Here is a 20,829-nt window from a genome sequence, read left to right on the forward strand (position 1 = left end):
TACTGTATGTCTTTATTCTGAGAACCAGAACACCCCAGTTGCAACTAAGAATATGTGAAAAATGGTGTGCAAGCAAGCAGAGACTCAGAAAGAAACAAATGGTTAAAATATAATAGTATAGATAGTATTTGGATAAACTGTTACTTAGCTAATGGATAGTAAGTACAGTTTATTTGGGTGAGATTCATGCACATTTGATCATTCTAATTAATTAGAATGTAGTTACAAAATTAAATTGAATCACTAATTTCCTTTCAGCATGTGTGATAAGGAAGACAGAAGTTTGCAGACAAAGACAAAAGCCTAATGTCAGAGGTACGTGACTGGGTAACTTGTTAATCAACGGACATCTTGTGGTCAGTTATGGGGACTGCCAAAAAATACAGGTCTTAAAGAATGAACCATAGGTGTCATTTGCTTCAGTTTTAGACTCTTTGTCGAGCTTGCCATGACTGTATTCAAATAGTCAGCGATGTAAATAGGGCAAGCATTCTGATGGTAATACATTTTCATGTAACTTGTCGGAGTCAGGTTTGTTACATATAAATATAAAGAGAGAAAGTGCAGCTTACTTGAAAAAGTGATTTAAATATGTTTAATTAAAGATGATATTTTTCAAGAGAAAAAATGGTGGTCTTTGTATTAAAGGACCTCAAAGAGGTACAAATTTCATGTTATTGTTATTGTTATGATTACCATAGACATTTTATCACATTATAGGTAAGTTATTGCATCATTAACTTTTATCACATTACAATGGAAATATTACTATGTTATTTGCAGTTATTACATTATTGGCTGCTACATGGCCTTCTCCCATTAAGTCCAGTTCAACAAACGAGGAAAAAGTCTGAGGGCATCTGGTGGGCTGGTTGAGGGACATAGAGCCAGACTGGGATAGAACCATGACAGATAGAATAAATGAAGTTTAATTAAAAGAAAAGTTCAACATTTTGGGAAATATGCTTGTTCTCTTTTTCTCTGAGAGTGGGATGAGCAGATTGACATAAATCTCAAGTCTGTTGTTTAAGTACGGAGCTAGGCTAGGCACACTAAAATCACAACATGGTTAGCCTATCTTAGCATTAAGAATGGAAGCAGGGGGAAAAACTTAGCCTGGCTCCATCTGAAGTTTAAAATACACCTAACAACAACTCTAGAGCACAGCTTTTTGTTTTTGTCTCTTTATGGAGAAGATGGTACTAAACCTTCACCCTCACTGTGACTGCAACTGTTGTTCCCCAGGTTGTGTTGAACAAACAAAATACAGTGTGTTAATTAGTCAGATTTGGGGGTTGTTTATTACGTTTGACAGAGGCTAGCTGTTTCCCCCCGTTTCCAGTCTTTATGCTAAGCTAGGCTAACCACACCCTGACTCTGTACTTAACACATATCTATCAGAACATCTCACTCTCAGAAAGAAAGAGAACAAGTTAATTTCCCAAAATGTAAAACTATTATTTTAGATGGTTAAATAGTTTGTAAAGAAACTTTGCAACATTCCAAACATATTGGAAATAGAACAAATTTCATCCAATCTGTTCAATATAATCTGTGTCTACTGAGCTATTTTACATCTGTGTACAAAACATTCTTTTCCTTCCTTGCTTACACTCATAATAACATAAAATATCTGTAACGTTCTGTTTTGCACCATGTTTCTGGACTCTCTCTCTCACTCCCACTCAGTCAGCCCCCCCCCACGTGCACTTGGTTGCACACAAACACACACACAGCGGCTCCTGCTGTGCTGTGGCCAGTGAGAGTCAATCCACACCATGGACAGAGGAAAGGCAGTCAGCAGGGATTTTCGCGGAAAATCCAGCCCAGATCCTTCACATAGAAATCAGTCCACAGGCTGTTACAGACAACCCAGAATCTCCTTTTTGAAGTTCTGTTACAACCCTTTAACTCATTGGCAATAAAAAACAATTAATACATGTCAATTACTGCATAATTCCTACATATAGAACCTTTAAATAAGTAACCTAAAATAACACATGAAAAAGTAGTACATGCTTTAAGTCAAATAAGTCATTTCCCATGCTAAACCTCCATTTGGCAATGAGAAGGAAATATCTCTACATCTTTGGTTAGAGCATGTTTCACTTACAGCCACACATACACAAAAACTAGTGCAACTTGAATTCATGCAAGAACATTACTTTCCACACCACCAATATGCACCATCTGCAACATCTTTCAAATGATTTTGATGGCACATGCTTTTTGTTTGAAGAAAAATGACTCAGTCTTGTTGTTAGTGGGTTTAGTGTGCACATAGTCTTTTTTGAGACTACCACAGGGGGCACCAAAGTCCACATTTTTAAAATCCTGAACATATAGACTTTTAAAAAAGTATTTTCTGTTTGGACCTGTAGGCCAGATCTTATCGAGTTCATGCTTGTGAGTTTCTGGTCTTCTGTGTATCCAACAACCTTCCCCACCACTGTCACTGTGCCACTGAGAGCGTCATGTGTTTCAGCAGGGCTGTAACAGTCCCATTGAGATGCTGTTGTCCACGTAGTGTCACTGGTTTAGTTTTGTTGCTGGTCTCTCCCGGCTGCTGTCGAACAAGTTGTGTCTCCGCTGTTTTCTGCGATTCATTTTGGACAGATCCTTATCGAACACCTCTCCAGAGCGCAGAGCAGATACCAAGTCATCAAACTCACCGCCCTCCTCGCCATCTTCATTTGCTTTGGCTTTCCTTGCCTTCTGCTCCCTGTCTTTCTTCAACTTGAGAGGAAAAAGAGAAGGAGAGGATGGATGTTATGATTCATTTAATGTTTTTACTCATTTATCCACTTATGAGGTGACCATCAGACTTAGTATCAATTTATGCAGAACTGGGAAAGTGGGTAGGCAATGTCAGACATTAGCTCTCCACAGTGAGTGTTGACACTTGTGCCTATTTCAACATTTTCTCATGAATGCATTCAAAGGTTAGAATACTTTTCATTCATCTAATGTATGTAAAAATCAGCTGTGTATCCTTTTAAGTGATCTGCCTACAGTACATCTCTGTGCCTGCGTGAGCTAATAATGTCTTCTAACCTGTGCCTCCATGAGTGCCCGTTTCTCCTCTTCCTCCTTGCGTCTGGCCATGTTCTCGTTGTCCTGTTGGGCCTCTGAGAAGGCAGTGAGGAAAGTGTCGAAGATCCCAAAGAACTCATCAGGCTGCAGCTTGGACGAGTCTTCCCCAAAGTGTCTCAGCACCTTTCCATACTTCAACAAGAGATATGAAGAGTGACAGTGGAACAGAGAGTGAAGGACATAGAGAAAAAGAGACAACACGCGCAAGTCAAATACAGGGGTGTAATTAATCATTGTGAAGACTTGTAGTTACTGAGGATGTGTGCTGGAACTGACTTGTATAGAAATTGAATCTGTGGCATCACATGCACTTTAATAATCTAGTCATAATGTGCTTAAAGTAGTGTTGTAACTAGAAATGAGCCCTTACAAACACTTAGCATGGAGACTGTAAGCAGGGGGAACAGCTAGCCTGATGATGGTGGTGGAGACCACTATCTAACACATCACTCTAAATCTCCCATAGGTCTACCACTGGGTTTTTAGTTACTGAGTGATTTTACACCTTAAAACTTATTGTTATGATGATGTTTGACATTTTTTGAAGGCAAAGTAAAACTGTAAGTCACAATTGCCAGTTGCCCACTCACCAGTTCTTTGGCTTCACTGAGTGACTCCTCTACCTCAGAGAAGCTGAAGGAGGCCACAGTGATGAACTGACTGACCACTGGAACAAATTTATCAGCAGGACCATGAGAGGACTCAGCCTGCTGGTACTGCAGCTCCTGGAGATGAACAAACACACAGGCAGACATATTGACATTGATTAGTTAGATTGATGTACAAATACACTGACTTTGAAATTTTCCACACATGCATTTTGATTATTTTTATGGGTTTACAGGTCCTTGGTTGATTAAACGTTCTCAGACAATACTGAAAAGATTTTCAATACTTAATTCTATGTTCTCTCACCGCTTCAACACTCTTTAGACCACTTCTCAGATTGCCAATGTCCTTCTCCAACTCTGTCATACTAGAGAGACGATGAAAGCGAGAGAGAGAGATGGGGGGAGAGGTAATGATGAAAGGAATAGACAGTAACATGAAAGTAAAAGGAACATCAGTTTTTTCTCTGATATGTGTCTCTGTGGTTTTAGGTGGAGCTGGAACTTGAACTATTTCTTGTTTATCAGCAGTTGGGTGCAGTGACTCTGAGGAGTTTTGTGGTCACAGTGAGGTTGTCAAGTTTGCTACCATGGTGCCTGTACAGAGACCAAAACCAAAACCTGTGCACCAACTGTATCTGGCAACCTGCACCATGGCCGGACACACAGCAAAGCAATTAAGTGCACGCTGGAAATAGTTCCAGCATGTTAAAAGACACGTTCTAGAATTTTCAAGTCTGTCTTAAAACAATAGTCAGGTAACTAAATGTACGTTGAAAAAGGGTTTTCTTGCTGTAACCATTCCTTTTGTTCATACTGGCTATTAAAAGACCGTTTCATACCACACTCTCAATGTAAGTGATAGGGAACAACATCCAGAGTCCTCAATCTGTGCAAAAATATATTCTAAAGTTTATCTGAAGCTTATATGTATGAGTAGAAATTCCCTCTTTGTGTTACTGTCCCTCCACTGCAGCTCAGCACAGAAACACTGTTTGGCTTAGCTAGGCTAACCACATCCATATTTAACACACAGACATGAGATGGATATCAATCCTTTCATCTCATTCTCTGGAAGCTAGCAATTAAGCATATTTTCCGAAACACTGCGCTATCTTCTTAAGATAAAAAGACAATACTCCCGTGAATCATTTAGGGTCTACATTGGAAGGCAATATTTTATTATTTTAGCATCTCCTACATCTCCCACTTCTGCTGTACTTGACTTACATACTTGATTAGAGAGTGAGACAGTTACATATCCTACCTCTAGTTTTATAAATATGTTTGATTGCGTAACCGGATTCTGTTTTTGCAGTCACTGCCATAATACTATATGTGTTTGTGTGTGTGTGTGTGTGTGTGTCTATTTGTGTCTGTTAGTTCTTACTTGACTCTCGAAGCTTCTGGCACATTCTGTAACTCTTCACTGAAGGCTGCCACCTTAGGAAACTTCTTCTCCAATACGTGGATCATGTAGTGAAGTAGAGTAATGTTTCTACAGACACACATCACACACACTTATCAGTCATTTATCACTCCCCAGACTTCTCAAAGAAATGGTCAAACTAGAAAATAGGCCTCACAGCACACATTTTGACTTGTTATAGTTGGAAAAAACAAAGATGTAGTGTCCCTGTAAAGCATGACAGTGAGTCAGCATGTGGAATACCAGGATCCTTAAACTGAAAGAGCTAATCACACCTTAATTTACACCTGTGCTTTTCATACTGTCTTGTATCAACATGTCTTCCATGAAAAAGGCCTATAATATATGAAAGCATGCTGTGAACTGTACTTGTCAATGCTTGACTTGGTGTCAGCTATCTTGTTGAGACTTGAGACTTTAAACCCATAGGCATTTCCTCGCTGTCCTTTGTTCATGTAGTTCCCAAAGGCCAAAACCACCTCTAGGAGCTGACGCAGGGTCCTGCTCTGCACCACCTCCATGGATGCAAGACACAGAGCTGCAACCACAGGCACAAGGAGGCAGTATCACACAAGATGTCTTCATATGCAACATTCTTCTCAAATACAAATGATATCTTGCATCTTGCAGTGTTGTAATGTCTAATACCTTGTAAAACAGAAGTAACAGAAACTTTGAGCATGCTATGCTCTCAAACATTTACTTGCATCCATTCACTGAGTAGACAGATGACCCTTTGGGGTGGAAAACAGTACCTTTGATTTTAGGTTTGACCTCAGCCACTCTTTCAGCAAACTTCTTTTTGAAGTACAGAGATAAGAGTCTCTGTTGATAGTGGTTGATTCTGGAGAAGAAGAAAATAAACAGTGAAAATGTAAGTGAATTCAAACGTGGAACATCGCTCAAAGGACGGGTTCATAATTATTCAGGTGTGTCTTAAAACAACAGTCAGGTGTCCATATGAACAGTGAAAGAGGTTTTCCTCACTGTAATCATTCCTCCTGTACATACTGGATATTAGAAGATCCTTCAAATGTGCTTTCAATGGAAGTGATGGAGGCCAAAATCCACAGTGTGTCCACACAGTCATTTAAAAGTTGATGTGAAGCTTATATGAGTCTTCATCAGTCTGAGTTAGTCATATCAAGTGGATATCTGACACATTTACAGTCTTTTTAGCATCAAATTCCCTCTTTGTGTTTCCTATAGTATAGTAACAAAAAGACTGTAATACTGAAAGATATCTACTTGATTTGACTCATTTGGAAAAAGTCAAATCAAGTAAATAAAAACATGTTTCAATATTCATTTGGGCTCCTGACTGTTGTTTTAAGACAGACTTTATTAATTGTGAACCCATCCTTTTAGAGATTTTATATATCACTTGAAGTAAAACCCTGTTTTAAGTGACTAAGCAACTGTGAATCAAACACAAAAGCAACATGTATGATGAAATACCATGAGAACCTGACCTTTGCCTACAACTATTCTGCAGCGCTTTTATCTTAAAAAATAACTGTACCATTATGTGCAGCAGCAGACTGTGGTGACATATACAGCCACACCCAGCTGTGATCATGGGTGTGATCAGAAGTTCAACTGAATTTCAACCTAGTAACAATGCTTTTCCTCTATATATGTAAGTTCTATTGTGTAATTACTCTTCAAAGTGTATAATGCCTCCTGTATGTTCTTGCTGCAATCAACCGCTATGCTGAAAGACAATAGAAATCCAGGCTGTGTGTTGAGAAGGCTGCTGTGTGTGTGTGTGTGTGTGTGTGTGTGTGTTCTGGTGTGTACCTGCTCATCTCATACAGGAAGCGGTCTGCTTTGGCCATACGCTCCAGCTCATGCTTGTGTTCCTCTAACAGCTCAATGTCACTTTTCTCAGGAACAAACTTCAGAAGCTTCACACACAGACACATAAACACAAACAGTCATTAGTGCATTTCATTTGATTGTTTTTTTTACTATTACATGTATGAGCCTAGATAATCAAAATCTCCAACTGACTCATGTTTCCTTGACCGCTCCCTAGTACAAAGTCTGTGTAATGTCTAATTGAGCCCATGTGTGAATATACGGGCGTGTTGATGACATTTCATGCGGCTGGCAAACACCTGTTATCACCTTGTAAAGTTGTTATGGCAAATGCAGCAGACACAGAGCAACATTAGCATTCATGTGGAGTTCTGTTTTTGACCATCTAATGAATGCAAGTTCCATATTCACTCTCCATACATCTTTAGTTTGGTTATAAACACACATGATTCTACACTGTAAAGTCTGTGATGTGTATGTTTAGGTACCTGCTCCAGCATGTCTTTGGGTAAGTCTTCCTGTTCATCCATGGTCAGGATGGCATGACGGATCTCCTCATTGGTCAACTTCAGTCTGTGATACAAACATGTAACGTTACTTAAACCTGAAATACCAGATTTTCTGGGCACTAGTGTGTGTAAACGACTTTACCAGCCTGCCTGTAGAGATGAACAATGTGTCCAGGCTGCTAACAGCAACAAACACAGTTTATGCCTGACTTCCATCGTTCAGCAGTGTTTTTTTCATTCATTCATTCAATCCTCACACACATACACACACTGACCGTGAAAGCAGAATGTTACAATTCTGTGCTCGGCGACCATCAATAACTGACAGCTCCTTGACTTTCTTAGCAGAAGTATGGTCATCCTCAGCCTCTTTCTGTTAATACAGAGAAACGTGTTATAATACAACACAATACAAGATTGGGAATTTGGCATTGTGTCATGATCTCAAGGTAACAGTGCACGTCATGAGACAATAAACACAATCTCTGAAGAAAAGAAAATAATTTATTCATGGCTGTGACTCAATGGCCGTGACGCAGTGAAAAGAAATCTATGAATGGATAAATGGATATGTCAGTGAAACAGAGAAAATGAAAGGAGGCAAAAGAGAAAATTCCATTATTGCTGAAGGCATGGGAAGGCAGGGGTCTTATATGTTTAGTGTCAGTGTGTAATACATTACTTGTGGCTTCTGGTAAGCTGAGAAGGTCCTCTGGAAGTCGTCAAGATCCAGAACTTGGAAAACCTTGAGATCATTAATCTCTGTCCATATGGTTCCTTCTAACTTGTTCTAAAACAAACAATAATGCAGTCTGACAAAAAAGAAAACTTCTCTCTGCCGCTTTCAACCATATCCACATAGCTCTTAAATCACTGCAAAGCTCAGTAAGTCACTATTTTCCTAAAGGAGTTCCCAAGGAAGCCTGTGAGCTGTTGTTTGGTGTTCATGAGTTAAGTTATCATCATCAATTATGATCCAGAAAGCAGCAGTATATTGCTTCTGTGTTGATCATCTTTATATGATTTATTTAATAAAATATGTTTGCCTCACATGGATGTGTATATATCATTTTTTCATTTTCAGGATTATATTGAATGTGGCGCTTAAAATGTCAATGTTAAAATGTCATGAAGACATCAGAATCAGACCAAGATGTTGGTTCAACCATTTTAGGACATGCTCATCTATACTAAATATGTACTGTATACATAAATGTTCATAGACTAGTTAAAAAGGCCTGTTGATGATAACATATTGTCATGTCACTGGAACGTTGAGGAAAGGCATTCAGGTGACAGCGAGGGGACACCTGGGACATCGGTTTAGCTTTCATTTTGGAACTTCTTTTAGCCATGCTAGTGGTGTGGCTCTATGGCAATGTTGGCCTGTTGGCCTGTCGTCAGTCAGTCAGTCAGTCAGTCCACCACTTTGGTCTGACTGACACACTAAAATATCTCAACTGTTGGATGGATTGCCATAACATTTTCTACAGATATTCATGGTTCCCAGAGAATGAATCATGTTGACTTTGGTGATCCTGACTTTTCCTGTGGAGCCACTAGCAGGTTAACATCAGGTTTTTAGTGAAATATCTCCAAAACTAATGCATTGCTAAATCTGGTGCAGACATTCATGCTCCCTTCAGGATGAATTGCAATAACTTTGGTGATCCTGACTTTTCATTCAGTGTCATCATCAGGTGAAAGTTTTTATTCTGTCCAATACTTCAGTTTATGACCAAATACATGCAAAACTGATGTGTGTGCTTAGTGTTAATTAGCAAATGTTAGCATGCAACACACCAAAATAAGATAGATACAGTGTCATTATATCAGCTAAATCTGCTCAGCATGTTAGCACTGTCATTATGAGCATGTTAGCATGATGATATTAACATTTAGCTAAAAGCACTTCTGTTTTTTTTGCGTGGGTTTCGTCCAGGTGCTCTGGCTTCCCCCCAAAGACCAAAAATGTGCAGGTTAGGTTAATTGGTGACTCTAAATTGCCTGTAGGTGGTATGGTTGTTTCTCTACTGCTATATGTTAGCCCTGTGGTTGACTGGTAACTGTCCAGGTGTACCCTGCCTCTCACCCAGGGTCAGCTGGGATCAGCTCCCACTCCCCCACGACCCACTAGAGGACAGGCGGCAAAGAAAATGGATGGATGAACTTCTGGTTTAAATACATGAGGATTAGTGTAGTAGTAACACTAACAGCTGTAATATTAGTAGCAGCACTGTAGTGGTGTATGTAATATGTGTATGTAATTGTATAATAACAGCAGTACTGACAGCGATGGTAGGCGTTGTAGTAGCAGTAGTAGTGATAGTAATAATAATAATGATAATAATAATAGTAATAGTAATAGCAGGCCTGACAATAGTAAGTACCTCAGGCAGTTTGCTCCAGTTGAATGACTTCAATGGGTTTGATGGCTGAGGAATATTCTTCTTCTTCTGGGGGGCAGTTCCTAATGGAGCTCCTGGAGGAGGAGGTGGAGCAAATGGAGCCATGCCAAAAACTGGTGGGCCTCCTGGAGGAGGAGGAGGAGGTGGTGGTGGAGGAGGAGGAGGAGGAGGAGGAGTTACAGACAGGATAGGAACAAGAGGTTCTACACCACCGGACGTCACAGGAGGTCCACCTGGAACACTGGTGGTCTAACAAGACAACAGAGAAGAAGATAACTTAAGATTGAATCATCATGAACAGACAGATGAATGATCATTGTGATGCTGGGATAAAAAAAAAAAAAACTAATGGCAGAAAATGAAAAAAAAAACATTCAGCTTGGGGATCAAATATTTTATCACACTATCACACAAAAATACAAAACACAGATAAATGTATCTTGTGTTGGTGAACATACAGAGTTTAGTTGCTGCAGCCGAGCAGACAGCTCTGCTACTTGTAGTTTAGCTTGCTTGTGGTCATTGCTTTCTCGCTCCAGTTTGTCTTTCATCTTGTTCAGCATGGCCATCATGTCTTCTTTCTCCTTATTCTTGGCCTCACACTCTCTCTCTTTCTTTTCAAAACGCTGCTGTAAGTTCTGATGCTCTGGGGAAAAGAGAAGGTGAGATGGATAGAAATTAGAGACTTACCATATAGGACAGTGTTCATTCCACAAACTGCAGTTAAGTTATTCAAAGTATAATTATTGGAGGCAGAGCTGCTGTGAGACAAGAGGAGCGGAGAGGCAGAGCCAAGAACAAACAAGCTTGTAAGTTTCTGTATCTGCACTTATTTATCATTATTTCTGATATACCTGCTTGCATGTCTAGTATAGTTTGTGAATTACATGGAACACTTATGCCCAGCCGATCAAATCAGCTAAATCTGTAAAATATAATTTTTTTTATTATTTAAAACAAAAAAGATTAAACCAGTACAGCCAAAGTCTGTATGTATGCTCCACTTTTTTCCAATTCTGGTCTAACAGGATGCAAAGTTCAAATCCCTTCAGTATGTATATAGCGTATAAATGTGTGTGTCTGTGTGTGTTTACCTTTTCTCATTTTATCTGCTTGTTCTTTCCATTGTTTGACCTCATTCTCCTTAACCAGCCTGTAGACACAAACCCATACAAACATGACTAATAAGGTATTTTACACATGGTTTGCATCTACTACACATATGCACACACCATAGTTGTTTTTTTTTTTTGGAGACTGGAGTTTTCCAGGGTCATCTTGCCTCCCCTTTTAAAAAAAACCCTTTCATCATTTACAGTACAGAACTGTTATTTCAATAATTATTTTCAGTTGTTGTTGAAAAAATAAAAGCATCATAGTATGTAGGCTAAAGATTTGAAACAACATAGATGCATCTTTGCTAGTCATAAACCAAATTATACCATAAACAACTGCAGTATAACTGGACTATCTATCACTGGTGTCAAGGGCGAATAATCTAAATCTAAAATCTAATGCAGTGGCCTTCTCTGAACAAGTGTCTCTATTTTACACTCATAAACATGTTACATGCTCTTCTTAGGTAACATGTCAAAATTACAAAACAAAGAGTTTTTGTCAGCAAAATGATTACGTCATGTAGTTATTTGACTTTACCTACTGTGTATAAACAGTAAGAGGTAATTCCATTAGATAGCTCTAAGTTGATGGTTTCTTATTGAAATATTACTGAAATATGGCACAATATTTCTCTGGTTCATTATGACCCTGGAAACTTACATGCGAACAATGTTCTTAACGTTGAAGTCCTCCAGTGGAGCAACGTCAGGGTTTTCACCTTTGTCTGTCTGCAGAACCAGCTGCTGAACTATTCGGTCCAGCAACACCCAGTACTGAAGGGTGTTACTGTTCTGCTTATCTAGAGACACAGAGAGTGGTCAGCAGGGAGGAAAAGCTGCTACAGGCATGGATCAGTCATATAAATCTGCATACAGTATATTATGACAGTCTTACATGGCATCATGAGACAGTGCTGCAGTGCAGACAGGAGGTGAGGGTAAGCTTCAGTGTGATTCAGATTCTTCTTGATCAGCTCAAACATCTGGCTCGCACTTTTAGTTTCTATATGAACCTGATGCAATGCACCAAAAGACATTAATCATCAGACTTATATCATCTGATTTGCATTTTCACATCTTATTTGACATCAAATAGAAATGCAATGCATAATATGTATTTATTATAATAGAACACATTGTTCATCTTGCCATCTTTGCATTCAAATGCCTGATTCTGCAGCATGTGTTAGCACTGCATTAGCAACTTGATCAACACATTTAGATTTCCAAAAATCGACGGCATAAAGGTTTGAATAAATGACTTACTGCATCAAAGCGTTTGGACAGCAGAAGTTCATCTTCATTCCTCAGCATCTCAAAAAAGTCCAGATGTCTGGAAGAAAACAACCACATAACAACCAAACTCAGAGAGTCATTTAAAAGTCAAAGCATAAACACTCTCTTCTGACCTGTTGCTTAGCTGATTAGGTCCATGACACAGTGTACATGTTTCTACATGCTAGCACCTTGTTCACTTTCAGTGATGATGTACCTGTCCAGGGTGGAATTATCATGAGAGCGTAGTTTGTCAATGACAGGCTGAATTCCCAACATCAGGAACTCATAGCGCAAATGGATACGGAACTCCAGACTGGTCTGAAAACACACACACACACACACGGCAACATGGCAATGGGACAGGTAATGTCAACAAGATGAAGAGAATTTAGTTAAGTGTTTGCTTTAGACAGACAGTAACACACCTTAAAGAAAAAATGCACCTTAATATTCTTTAAAATAGTTAAAACAGCCAGATCTAGAACACAGTTCTGAGGGGACTGGTTAAGTGTCCAACAACATAATGTTAATCCAGGATACTCTCAATAAAGCAACAATAACGTCTGAAATAATTGCAGCAAAAGAAAACATCAGGTAGTAGCATCTTTCTTCTACACTAATCTGGAACCAAATATTTCACCATCAACAACATTAACAGACCACAGTACAGCAAGAAAATATGTGAATCTTTTGTTTATCACAGAGAGAAGTGAGGTGAAGTCTTTTTGTGTATTTGTTGACAATAAGAAAACTACAGAATATCCCCCGCCTTATACTCTGAGGAGGCCGGTGGAAGAGAAGTGAGTACACCCAAAAACAAATCATATTCTATCATTCTACATAACTCCTAGGAGATATTTAACATGATAAAATGATGATATATAGAAAGTGTGAAAGTTTACTTCACCTCTCCTGCTCCTTTGCTGAGCACAGCATTGATGAAGGACATGATTGCAGTCTTGAGATTAACTTCATCTCTGTAGCGACCTGTGGATCTATCCAAGTCTGTCAGCAGGGTCTGCACACAAAACAGAACATACACAGCTTAAACCACCATGAAGCATCTCATATTTCATACATATATTGAATACATAGATTTAGTTCTTCTCTTTATAGTTTGTTTGACATTGTCCTCAGTTTGGCCAGCTAGTTTCAATGTGTACTTTCCTTTTCCTTGGTTGCTGTGGACTCTAAATATAATTATTCAAGACAGTCCATTGGTCAATTCAACATGAATAGAAGTGAAATCTGGTCTGACAGTGTAGTCAGAGCCTAGGTTATTGTGTTAAGACATCAGATTAATAATCATCTATTTAATGCATCATCCATTTTACAGAAAATTATATGAAGCACAAACAAATGAACAAACACAAACAGACCTGAAAGCGTGTTCTCTCTGAGGCAAATGTCTGGTAGTGCAGCATGGCTTCCAGAACTTTCTTATGGCCTCCTGGCACCAAACACACTGCACCCAGGATCTCTAACACTGCAACCTACAGAGAGAGAAGGAAGGGTTGACTAAAAATCACAAGATATTATTCCTGGTTCCACAGTGATATTAGTGGGAAAAGTAAAAGTTGGACTTCAAAGAAAGAAAATGACGAAATCTGTGATCAGAACCACTCAGCATAACCATGCAAACCATGAAAAACTAACTTTTAAGTAACTCTTTGGCTTGACACTTTTTGGATTGGTTGAAATAATGTTCCATCTGTTGTTACCACATTCATTTATTGTATAATGTCAGATTTTCTTTCCATAAACATTTTGTAGCTGAGAAGACTGCCATGCTACTGAATTAAATTCCAACAAAACCAAACTAGTAGTTTTACTTTGACACTTCAGCGTGTGACTAAAAGTACCAAATACAACTATATAAAATACTCTCATTACAAGTAAAAGTCCCGCATGAAAATCCTTCTACAGTAAAAGTACATAAGTATTATGAGCTTGATGTAGTTAAAGTATTGCATTAAAAGTACATAAGTATTATGAGCTTGATGTAGTTAAAGTATTGCATTAAAAGTACATAAGTATTATGAGCTTGATGTAGTTAAAGTATTGCAGTAAAAGTACATAAGTATTATGAGCTTGATGTAGTTAAAGTATTGCAGTAAAAGTACATAAGTATTATGAGCTTGATGTAGTTAAAGTATTGCAGTAAAAGTACATAAGTATTATGAGCTTGATGTAGTTAAAGTATTGCAGTAAAAGTAGTGGTTTGGTCCCTCTGACTGATATATTATTATATATGACATCATTAGATTATTAATAGTGAAGCATCAGTGTTAGAGCAGCATGTTACTGTTGTAGCTGCTGGAGGTGGAGCTAGTTTACACTACTTTATATACAGTTAGCTAGTTTAGTCCAGTGGTTCCCAACCTAGGGGTCGGGCCCCTCCAAAGGGTCAGCAGATAAATCTGAGGGGTGGTGAGATGATTAATGGGAGAGGAAAGAAGAAAAAACAAAGTTCTGATACACAAATCTGTTTTCAGTTTTTGGACTTTTTCTCTAATCTTTGATTTTTGCTGAAACATTGGATCATTTGAACATTTATTGAAATGAAAGCATGTGAGAAGTCAAATAAATGTAGTGGAGTAGAAAGTACAATATTTCCCTCTGAAATGTAGTGGAGTGGAAGTATAAAGTAGCATCACATGGAAATGCTCAAGTAAAGTACAGAGTCCAGAATGGTGCCCAATCACAAACAGCATTCACAAAACAAACATATGAACCAGATCGTTCATGATTTAAGAGTAAGAGACAGTATTCTATGATGTAGTTAGCGTTGCACCTACCTTGGTTTTGATGTTTTCAGTGGCCAGACTTTGTGCGATGATATTGATGCTCTCACAGTGACCCAGGACATGAGCTCTGCCCTGTGAGTTGTTCATCAGAGCTTTGATACAGCCAATCAGTGAAGTGTGGATCGGAGACTCTGTTGTCTCATAGTCCATTGACTTGAGGAAATTCAGGATACAAGACAGGCCGTCCAACTCAATGAAACGTGTGACAAAGCTGGGGGAGATCAATCAAAGTGACAGGTTAAGGTTATATTCTACATATTCAGAATGATGTTCATGTTAGAACTGGACTTGTACCTCATGGGCTGTGTCCTCAGGGCTGTCTTCAGACCTTCTACGATCTTATGTCTTCCCTGTTCTTCCTCATCCTCCAGTGCCAGCAGAGTCTTCCTCTGTGGGAGAAGGGGTGAACAAAATAATGCCTCTCAATGTGTCACTGTTCCAGACATACAAACCTACTCAGAGGCAGTAATGGAGAATGTTTGGTCCTTCACTAGAACTAAGTGTTGGTAGTTTATAGTATAAGATAGGGGCATTCTGTGATATCAGTGGACATGACATTAAGAAAAACTGCAACATTCATCAAATGTACTCCTACTTACTTTAATAATCATCAGTATTTTTCACCCATTATAAAGCAAATGCAAGTAACAAAACAAAATATGTCTTTCTGTGTCTGTGAATGAACTGAGAACAGATTATGAGTATTACTCACAGCAGCTATGGACCTGAGCTGGTCAATATAAAACTCTGGCCAGCTGGTTGCTCCTTTATTCTCTTCTGTTTCCTGAAATACACACACACACACACACACACACACACACACACACACACACACACACACACACACACACACACACACACACAAACACACACACAAACACACACACACACACAGGTCAGGGCTATGCATATACTTACATGCATACAATAAATCCACCCATGTTTTATCTGTAGACCATTGGCTGCACTAGAAGGGTTCACTAGGAGAACTCACGGTAGATTGAATAGTAGAAAATGAGAAACCTGCAGCTGCTCTGAATAAAAAGTGAGTGCACTATGGATGAGGTGTGTCTAAGTGTGGCATTTTTATGTGGAAGATTTTTTACATTTAAAGTCCATCTGAAACTAAAATTCCTCTTTGCTAAGAAACATTTTTATAGATCCATGATGTTTATTTTGACTTGTGAACTTTTTTAGTCAAAATTGTTATTATCAAAAAATCCTAATTTGTATGAAAGGTTGTATGAAAGCCCTGGTTGAGTTGAAGAAGAACTAGCAAGCAGCAACCACTGATGAAACTGTCTGAGACACCTTTCAGTCATGCAAAAACACTCCCTGAACATGAGCTTTAATAATCTCCATAACAGGAAAACACACATTAAAACACTCAACTGTTATTAACTATGAAAAAAGTTTTTCTTGTTCCAGCATCTTGTGGCTATTAGAAAAACTGTAGTGCAAGGCACATTAAAGACAAGATATGGCAAATGTCAAGGCCTCAATATGCTTCAAATGACTGTCAGCTGTGTGGACGTGAAAAGGTGGGCAGGTTTTAATTCCTCTCTCAAGATCTTATTTTCAGTCTTTACGCAACCACTGCTGTCACTGTTCATACATACAATTGGGCCCAACACCATCAATACCTTCCAGGAGATATTGTGTAACAGTCTGTGTTAGCTGATTCATCACATCTCGCCCCTCTCTATGAGTGAAGCTATCTTTCCTCTTTAGCCGTGTTTGGACAACACTTCTACAATGTACAGTGTTTGAAGCATCAGTAGAAGCAGTAACTCCTGCACTAGGAAAGCAGCTGCCCTATGAACAGCTTATACAGGTAAGTTGGCTATAGTTGTTAGAGTTTCTTACCATTTTCTTACTACAGTAGATCTGCCATTTTTTCTCTGCTGGCAAAGCAAACATGGCGACTCTGTGCTCCTCTGTAAGGTCCAGTTCATCCTGGAAAAGAGGGAAAAAAAGGGGGAGGGAAGAAGATAAGAAGCAAGCTGTTGAATAATTATGGATCTTTGAAGGCACATATGAATAAGCAGTGTTCAGAAAAAACAAAACATTTTCTCTCTGGTTGTGTACTCACCACCAGCTCAGTGAACATAGAGTCCAGCTCTTGAAGAGGGGGCATAGGCAGGTTGGGTTCCAGTACAGTCATAGTGGTGATGTTATCATGGCAGTAGGTGATCTCTGGTTGGTCACTTCCTTTGAGGCAGCAAGAAAATAGAGATGATAGGCTGCGCCCTTGTTGCTGCTTCCCCCGGGACGCCATGGTTACGGCCAGAGCCTGATCAGAAGTAGTGACTGGAAAGGAAAAATAAAATATCAGTGAAAAGATGATGTCAGTTACTCCAAACTAAAAACACACAGCAAACATTTCTTTAAGTATCCCAAACAAAATACAAACCCTCATATGTTTTTCTGATGTCTGTTTCATCAGTTGAAGAGCACCAATGTATCACCACACTGTAGCCTGTAGGTGTATATCATCCTGCTAATAAGGATGTTTTACTTAGTGAATCCAGAGCAGATTTTGTCAACAGCTATTGGTCATGTTGATGGGTTTGATATTCATGGCACCCAGAGGATGATGCTATTCCATCAAATATATCAATTCACACCAGGAAAAGTGAATATAGCATATTAACTATAAGTCAGTATGTGAACTTACTGTTCACCAGCTCAGAGAAACATAGAGTCTGGGGGCTTCATTTATCATGCATAGTTTTGTGCGTGTGCTCATTTCTACACATAGAATCAGATTCATCAATAAATCTCTTCCTGTGCTTGAGTGTGCACACATATACTGTAGAACTACCCCTGACCAGGTGTACCAACAAACCTTAGTGGTACTCAGGTATAAACTACAGACACACAAACCCCAAGTCACCTGTCAACCATGATGTTAGCCTAACTGGCAGACTGACCACCTGTGGCTCCACATTAGAAATTCAGAGAATGTGTATTCACTTTACTGCAAATCATTATATGACCATCATGTAACTGAAACCTTTTTTGCCTGCCCATACCCTGTATCATTATTTATTTGCTTTTTTGATGTTTTTTAAAAAACGTGACTATTTAGATTTCATTTTCTCTCAAAATACATAGACGTTCCAAAAGTTTACAAGAATGACTTCATTCCAGTATGAATTTCTTTTTCTATTCATGGCAGCTTTAATAAAATGTTTTAGAAATTAGCAGTAGATTTTGATGCATATTGATGAGACAATAGCAACCTGAAAAATCAAAATAGCTAATGGTAAAGCTAGTTGGAGTCATTTATGTCAAGTTAGAGCATGGTGGAACGTAGCGACATTTAATGACTTTTCAAACAAACTTGAGCTACTTTCCATTGAAAATACTTGTTAGAACAAATATTTGTAAACTGATTTTTAAAATCAGGGTAAATTAAACTCTCTTTTTTGAAAATTCACGTGTTATTCTTCATACCAGCCAGCATGGTCCCTCACACCCCATAACTGGAAAGGTTAAACTCTTAGTACATTGTTCCATCCAACACTCCTACATTTTTATACTGCAGGGTTTCATGAACGCTGAACCCTTTAGGTGGTGCAGCTGGGGCTTTCCATTTTTAAGTAGTCTGTTCAAAGATGCAGGCTTGATAAGCAACCAGATCTCCAACCTCAGAACAGGGAGTTTGAACCTATATCCATACATTAATATCACAGGCACACCTTTTGAATACAGACTTACTATCTCTTTAAACATGAATACATAAAATGAGCATTAATATTTATTAGCTTGAACACCCATAAACATGTCTCTAACATTCTCAACAACACACAAAACACATCAAGGTGAACAAACACACACATAAAAGAACAGACAGACACACATTCATTTGGGTGTGATCAACAAACCACAACTGGAAGTGTTCATGTTCACCCCATTGAGTCATGAGGTGTGGTTCAGTGCACTTCCACAACAGTCATGTGTTTGATCGTTTATTTAACGGTTTGATTTATGACAGACATGACACTTTGGTATGTTGCCTGAAAAAAAAAACAGTTTCAGTGTAAACTGTGAGTAATGTCTACATGCTCTGGTCCTTCCACAGTCCTAAGATACCTGCTGAATATAGAAGTCACAACAAATAAGGTTATGTGTTTCTACTATATACATTATCTAACCAGCAACAGAGTGGTAATACAGTTTCAGTTTAATCAGCCTTTGTTGCAGCCAAAGTGACATTTTGACTGTAAAGAGGATGTTTTTGTTTGCACACTCACAAACATTTGACTTTTTCAATTTGTTTTTAATTTTAACTTTGTATTTAAGTTATAGCTAAAATTGTAAAATTGTAATCTGCAAAGCAACTAGTAACTAACTGGCTGTTAGATAAATGCAGTACAGTAACAAATAGTTATATTTGTCTCTGAAATGTAGTGAAGGAGAAGTTTAAAGCGACATCAAATGAAGATACTTGAGTAAAATACAAAATACAAATACCAGAAAATAGTCCTTAAGTATAGAATGTAAGTTATGGTAGACAAGTGGTCACTGTCAGTACAGGAAAGGTCACAGGTCACTACATGAGGCTTAACCCTTTGGGATCATGAACATTCACAACATTTAATGGAAAAAGCCAACGACTACTGTAAATGTGGCCAGTAGTTGTTGAGTTAATGTATTGTTTCAGAAGTAAAATGCTGGACAGATCGAAACACTCACTGAAATCACCATTCTCTGACAACCAATCAAATAAATAAAAGTACTGGTACTTTTACGACGGATGTCTGTGGATGTTTGTTAATACACTGTACACTCAGGTTCCTTGCCTCAGTCACGTAAATGTTTTTTACATAACAGCATGTCAATGGTTGCTGCAGGACTCCAATAATGATCAGCACAGTCTGTGTGTGTTCATGTTGTGTATAGATTGATGGGAGGGTTATAATTCATCCTAATGCTCAGATGAACCTGCCAGCTCAGAGTTTGCAGGGTTTAATCAATACTTCATTGATCCCTGCAGGGAAAGTGTGTTTTCTCTGGCCTGAGCTCTTCCACATGGAGGTCAAGGGTCAGTGTCAGCCACACAGAAGTCAGCTGTCCTGGGGCTCAAGGACAGTTCAGTCAGTAAATGTTTGCTGGAGCTTGTTGTTTCCCAACATGGATCTATGTTGTTGATGAGGCTGCTAACCACATGTCCTCATCAAGCAGAAAAGCAAAACTCCCTCTGTATCTGTCAGTATCCCTGCTTGTGTTCTATCAGCTCTCAGATGTAAGTCGCTTTGGATAAAAGTGTCTGCTAAATGAAACTGTAAATTGTAAATTGTATCTGCTAATATAATTGCTTTTATGAAATTTATTTCAACTTTCAAGTTTATTTTACTTGTATAGCACTTTAAAAAGCCAACAAGTTTTGCACCAAAGTGCATCACAAAGACAGACACATACTGTATGTATACACACACAAGCATAAAGACATATATGTGCATGACAGATGTTATGAAAATAAAGCAAGATTAAATCTTTAATCATCTTGCTAATGAAACAGCTGCAAATGACTGATCTGAATGTATCATCATCATGTAGAGGTTGTGCTTATTACCTTAAGAGTGCTCCAGTTTGGCCAGGAGGCAGCCATGCTAGCTGCATTGTTAGCCACCTCCACAGAATTTCAGTTTTTGTACACATATTGAATACCATAAATAAATGCCACTTTCCCAAAAGTGAAACATTAGGTTGCTGTGATGCCACTGGTTCTTTTACATACAGCACACCAGTT

The 20,829-nt window shown here is 38.6% G+C and overlaps 1 protein-coding gene across 3 annotated transcripts; it reads right to left on the minus strand.

The window, feature by feature from the left end:
* Nucleotides 1-1,206: 1,206 nt before the first annotated feature.
* Nucleotides 1,207-17,349, minus strand: LOC121880911 (disheveled-associated activator of morphogenesis 1-like). 3 transcript variants are annotated; one of them, XM_042388527.1, is made up of 25 exons: nucleotides 17,164-17,349; nucleotides 16,938-17,027; nucleotides 15,784-15,855; nucleotides 15,366-15,460; nucleotides 15,063-15,282; nucleotides 13,644-13,757; nucleotides 13,172-13,282; nucleotides 12,479-12,582; nucleotides 12,253-12,319; nucleotides 11,882-11,999; nucleotides 11,648-11,786; nucleotides 10,963-11,021; nucleotides 10,289-10,514; nucleotides 9,851-10,109; nucleotides 8,143-8,250; nucleotides 7,736-7,833; nucleotides 7,440-7,524; nucleotides 6,931-7,037; nucleotides 5,886-5,974; nucleotides 5,500-5,668; nucleotides 5,092-5,199; nucleotides 4,009-4,069; nucleotides 3,684-3,818; nucleotides 3,055-3,225; nucleotides 1,207-2,736 (listed from the first exon to the last, which is right to left on the minus strand). In XM_042388527.1, the coding sequence occupies exons 1-25, from the start codon at nucleotides 17,347-17,349 to the stop codon at nucleotides 2,530-2,532; spliced, it is 3,198 nt and encodes a 1,065-aa protein (XP_042244461.1). In that variant the 3' UTR covers nucleotides 1,207-2,529. The 3 variants fall into 3 exon arrangements, with proteins under 3 accessions (XP_042244461.1, XP_042244460.1, XP_042244462.1); XM_042388526.1 differs by having other exon boundaries at nucleotides 7,736-7,838; nucleotides 8,118-8,250; XM_042388528.1 differs by having other exon boundaries at nucleotides 9,851-10,117; nucleotides 10,327-10,514; nucleotides 12,479-12,577; nucleotides 13,167-13,282.
* Nucleotides 17,350-20,829: the final 3,480 nt, after the last annotated feature.

The sequence above is a fragment of the Thunnus maccoyii genome, chromosome 16 (genome assembly GCF_910596095.1).
Source record: "Thunnus maccoyii chromosome 16, fThuMac1.1, whole genome shotgun sequence".
NCBI classification, from domain to species: Eukaryota; Metazoa; Chordata; class Actinopteri; order Scombriformes; family Scombridae; genus Thunnus; species Thunnus maccoyii.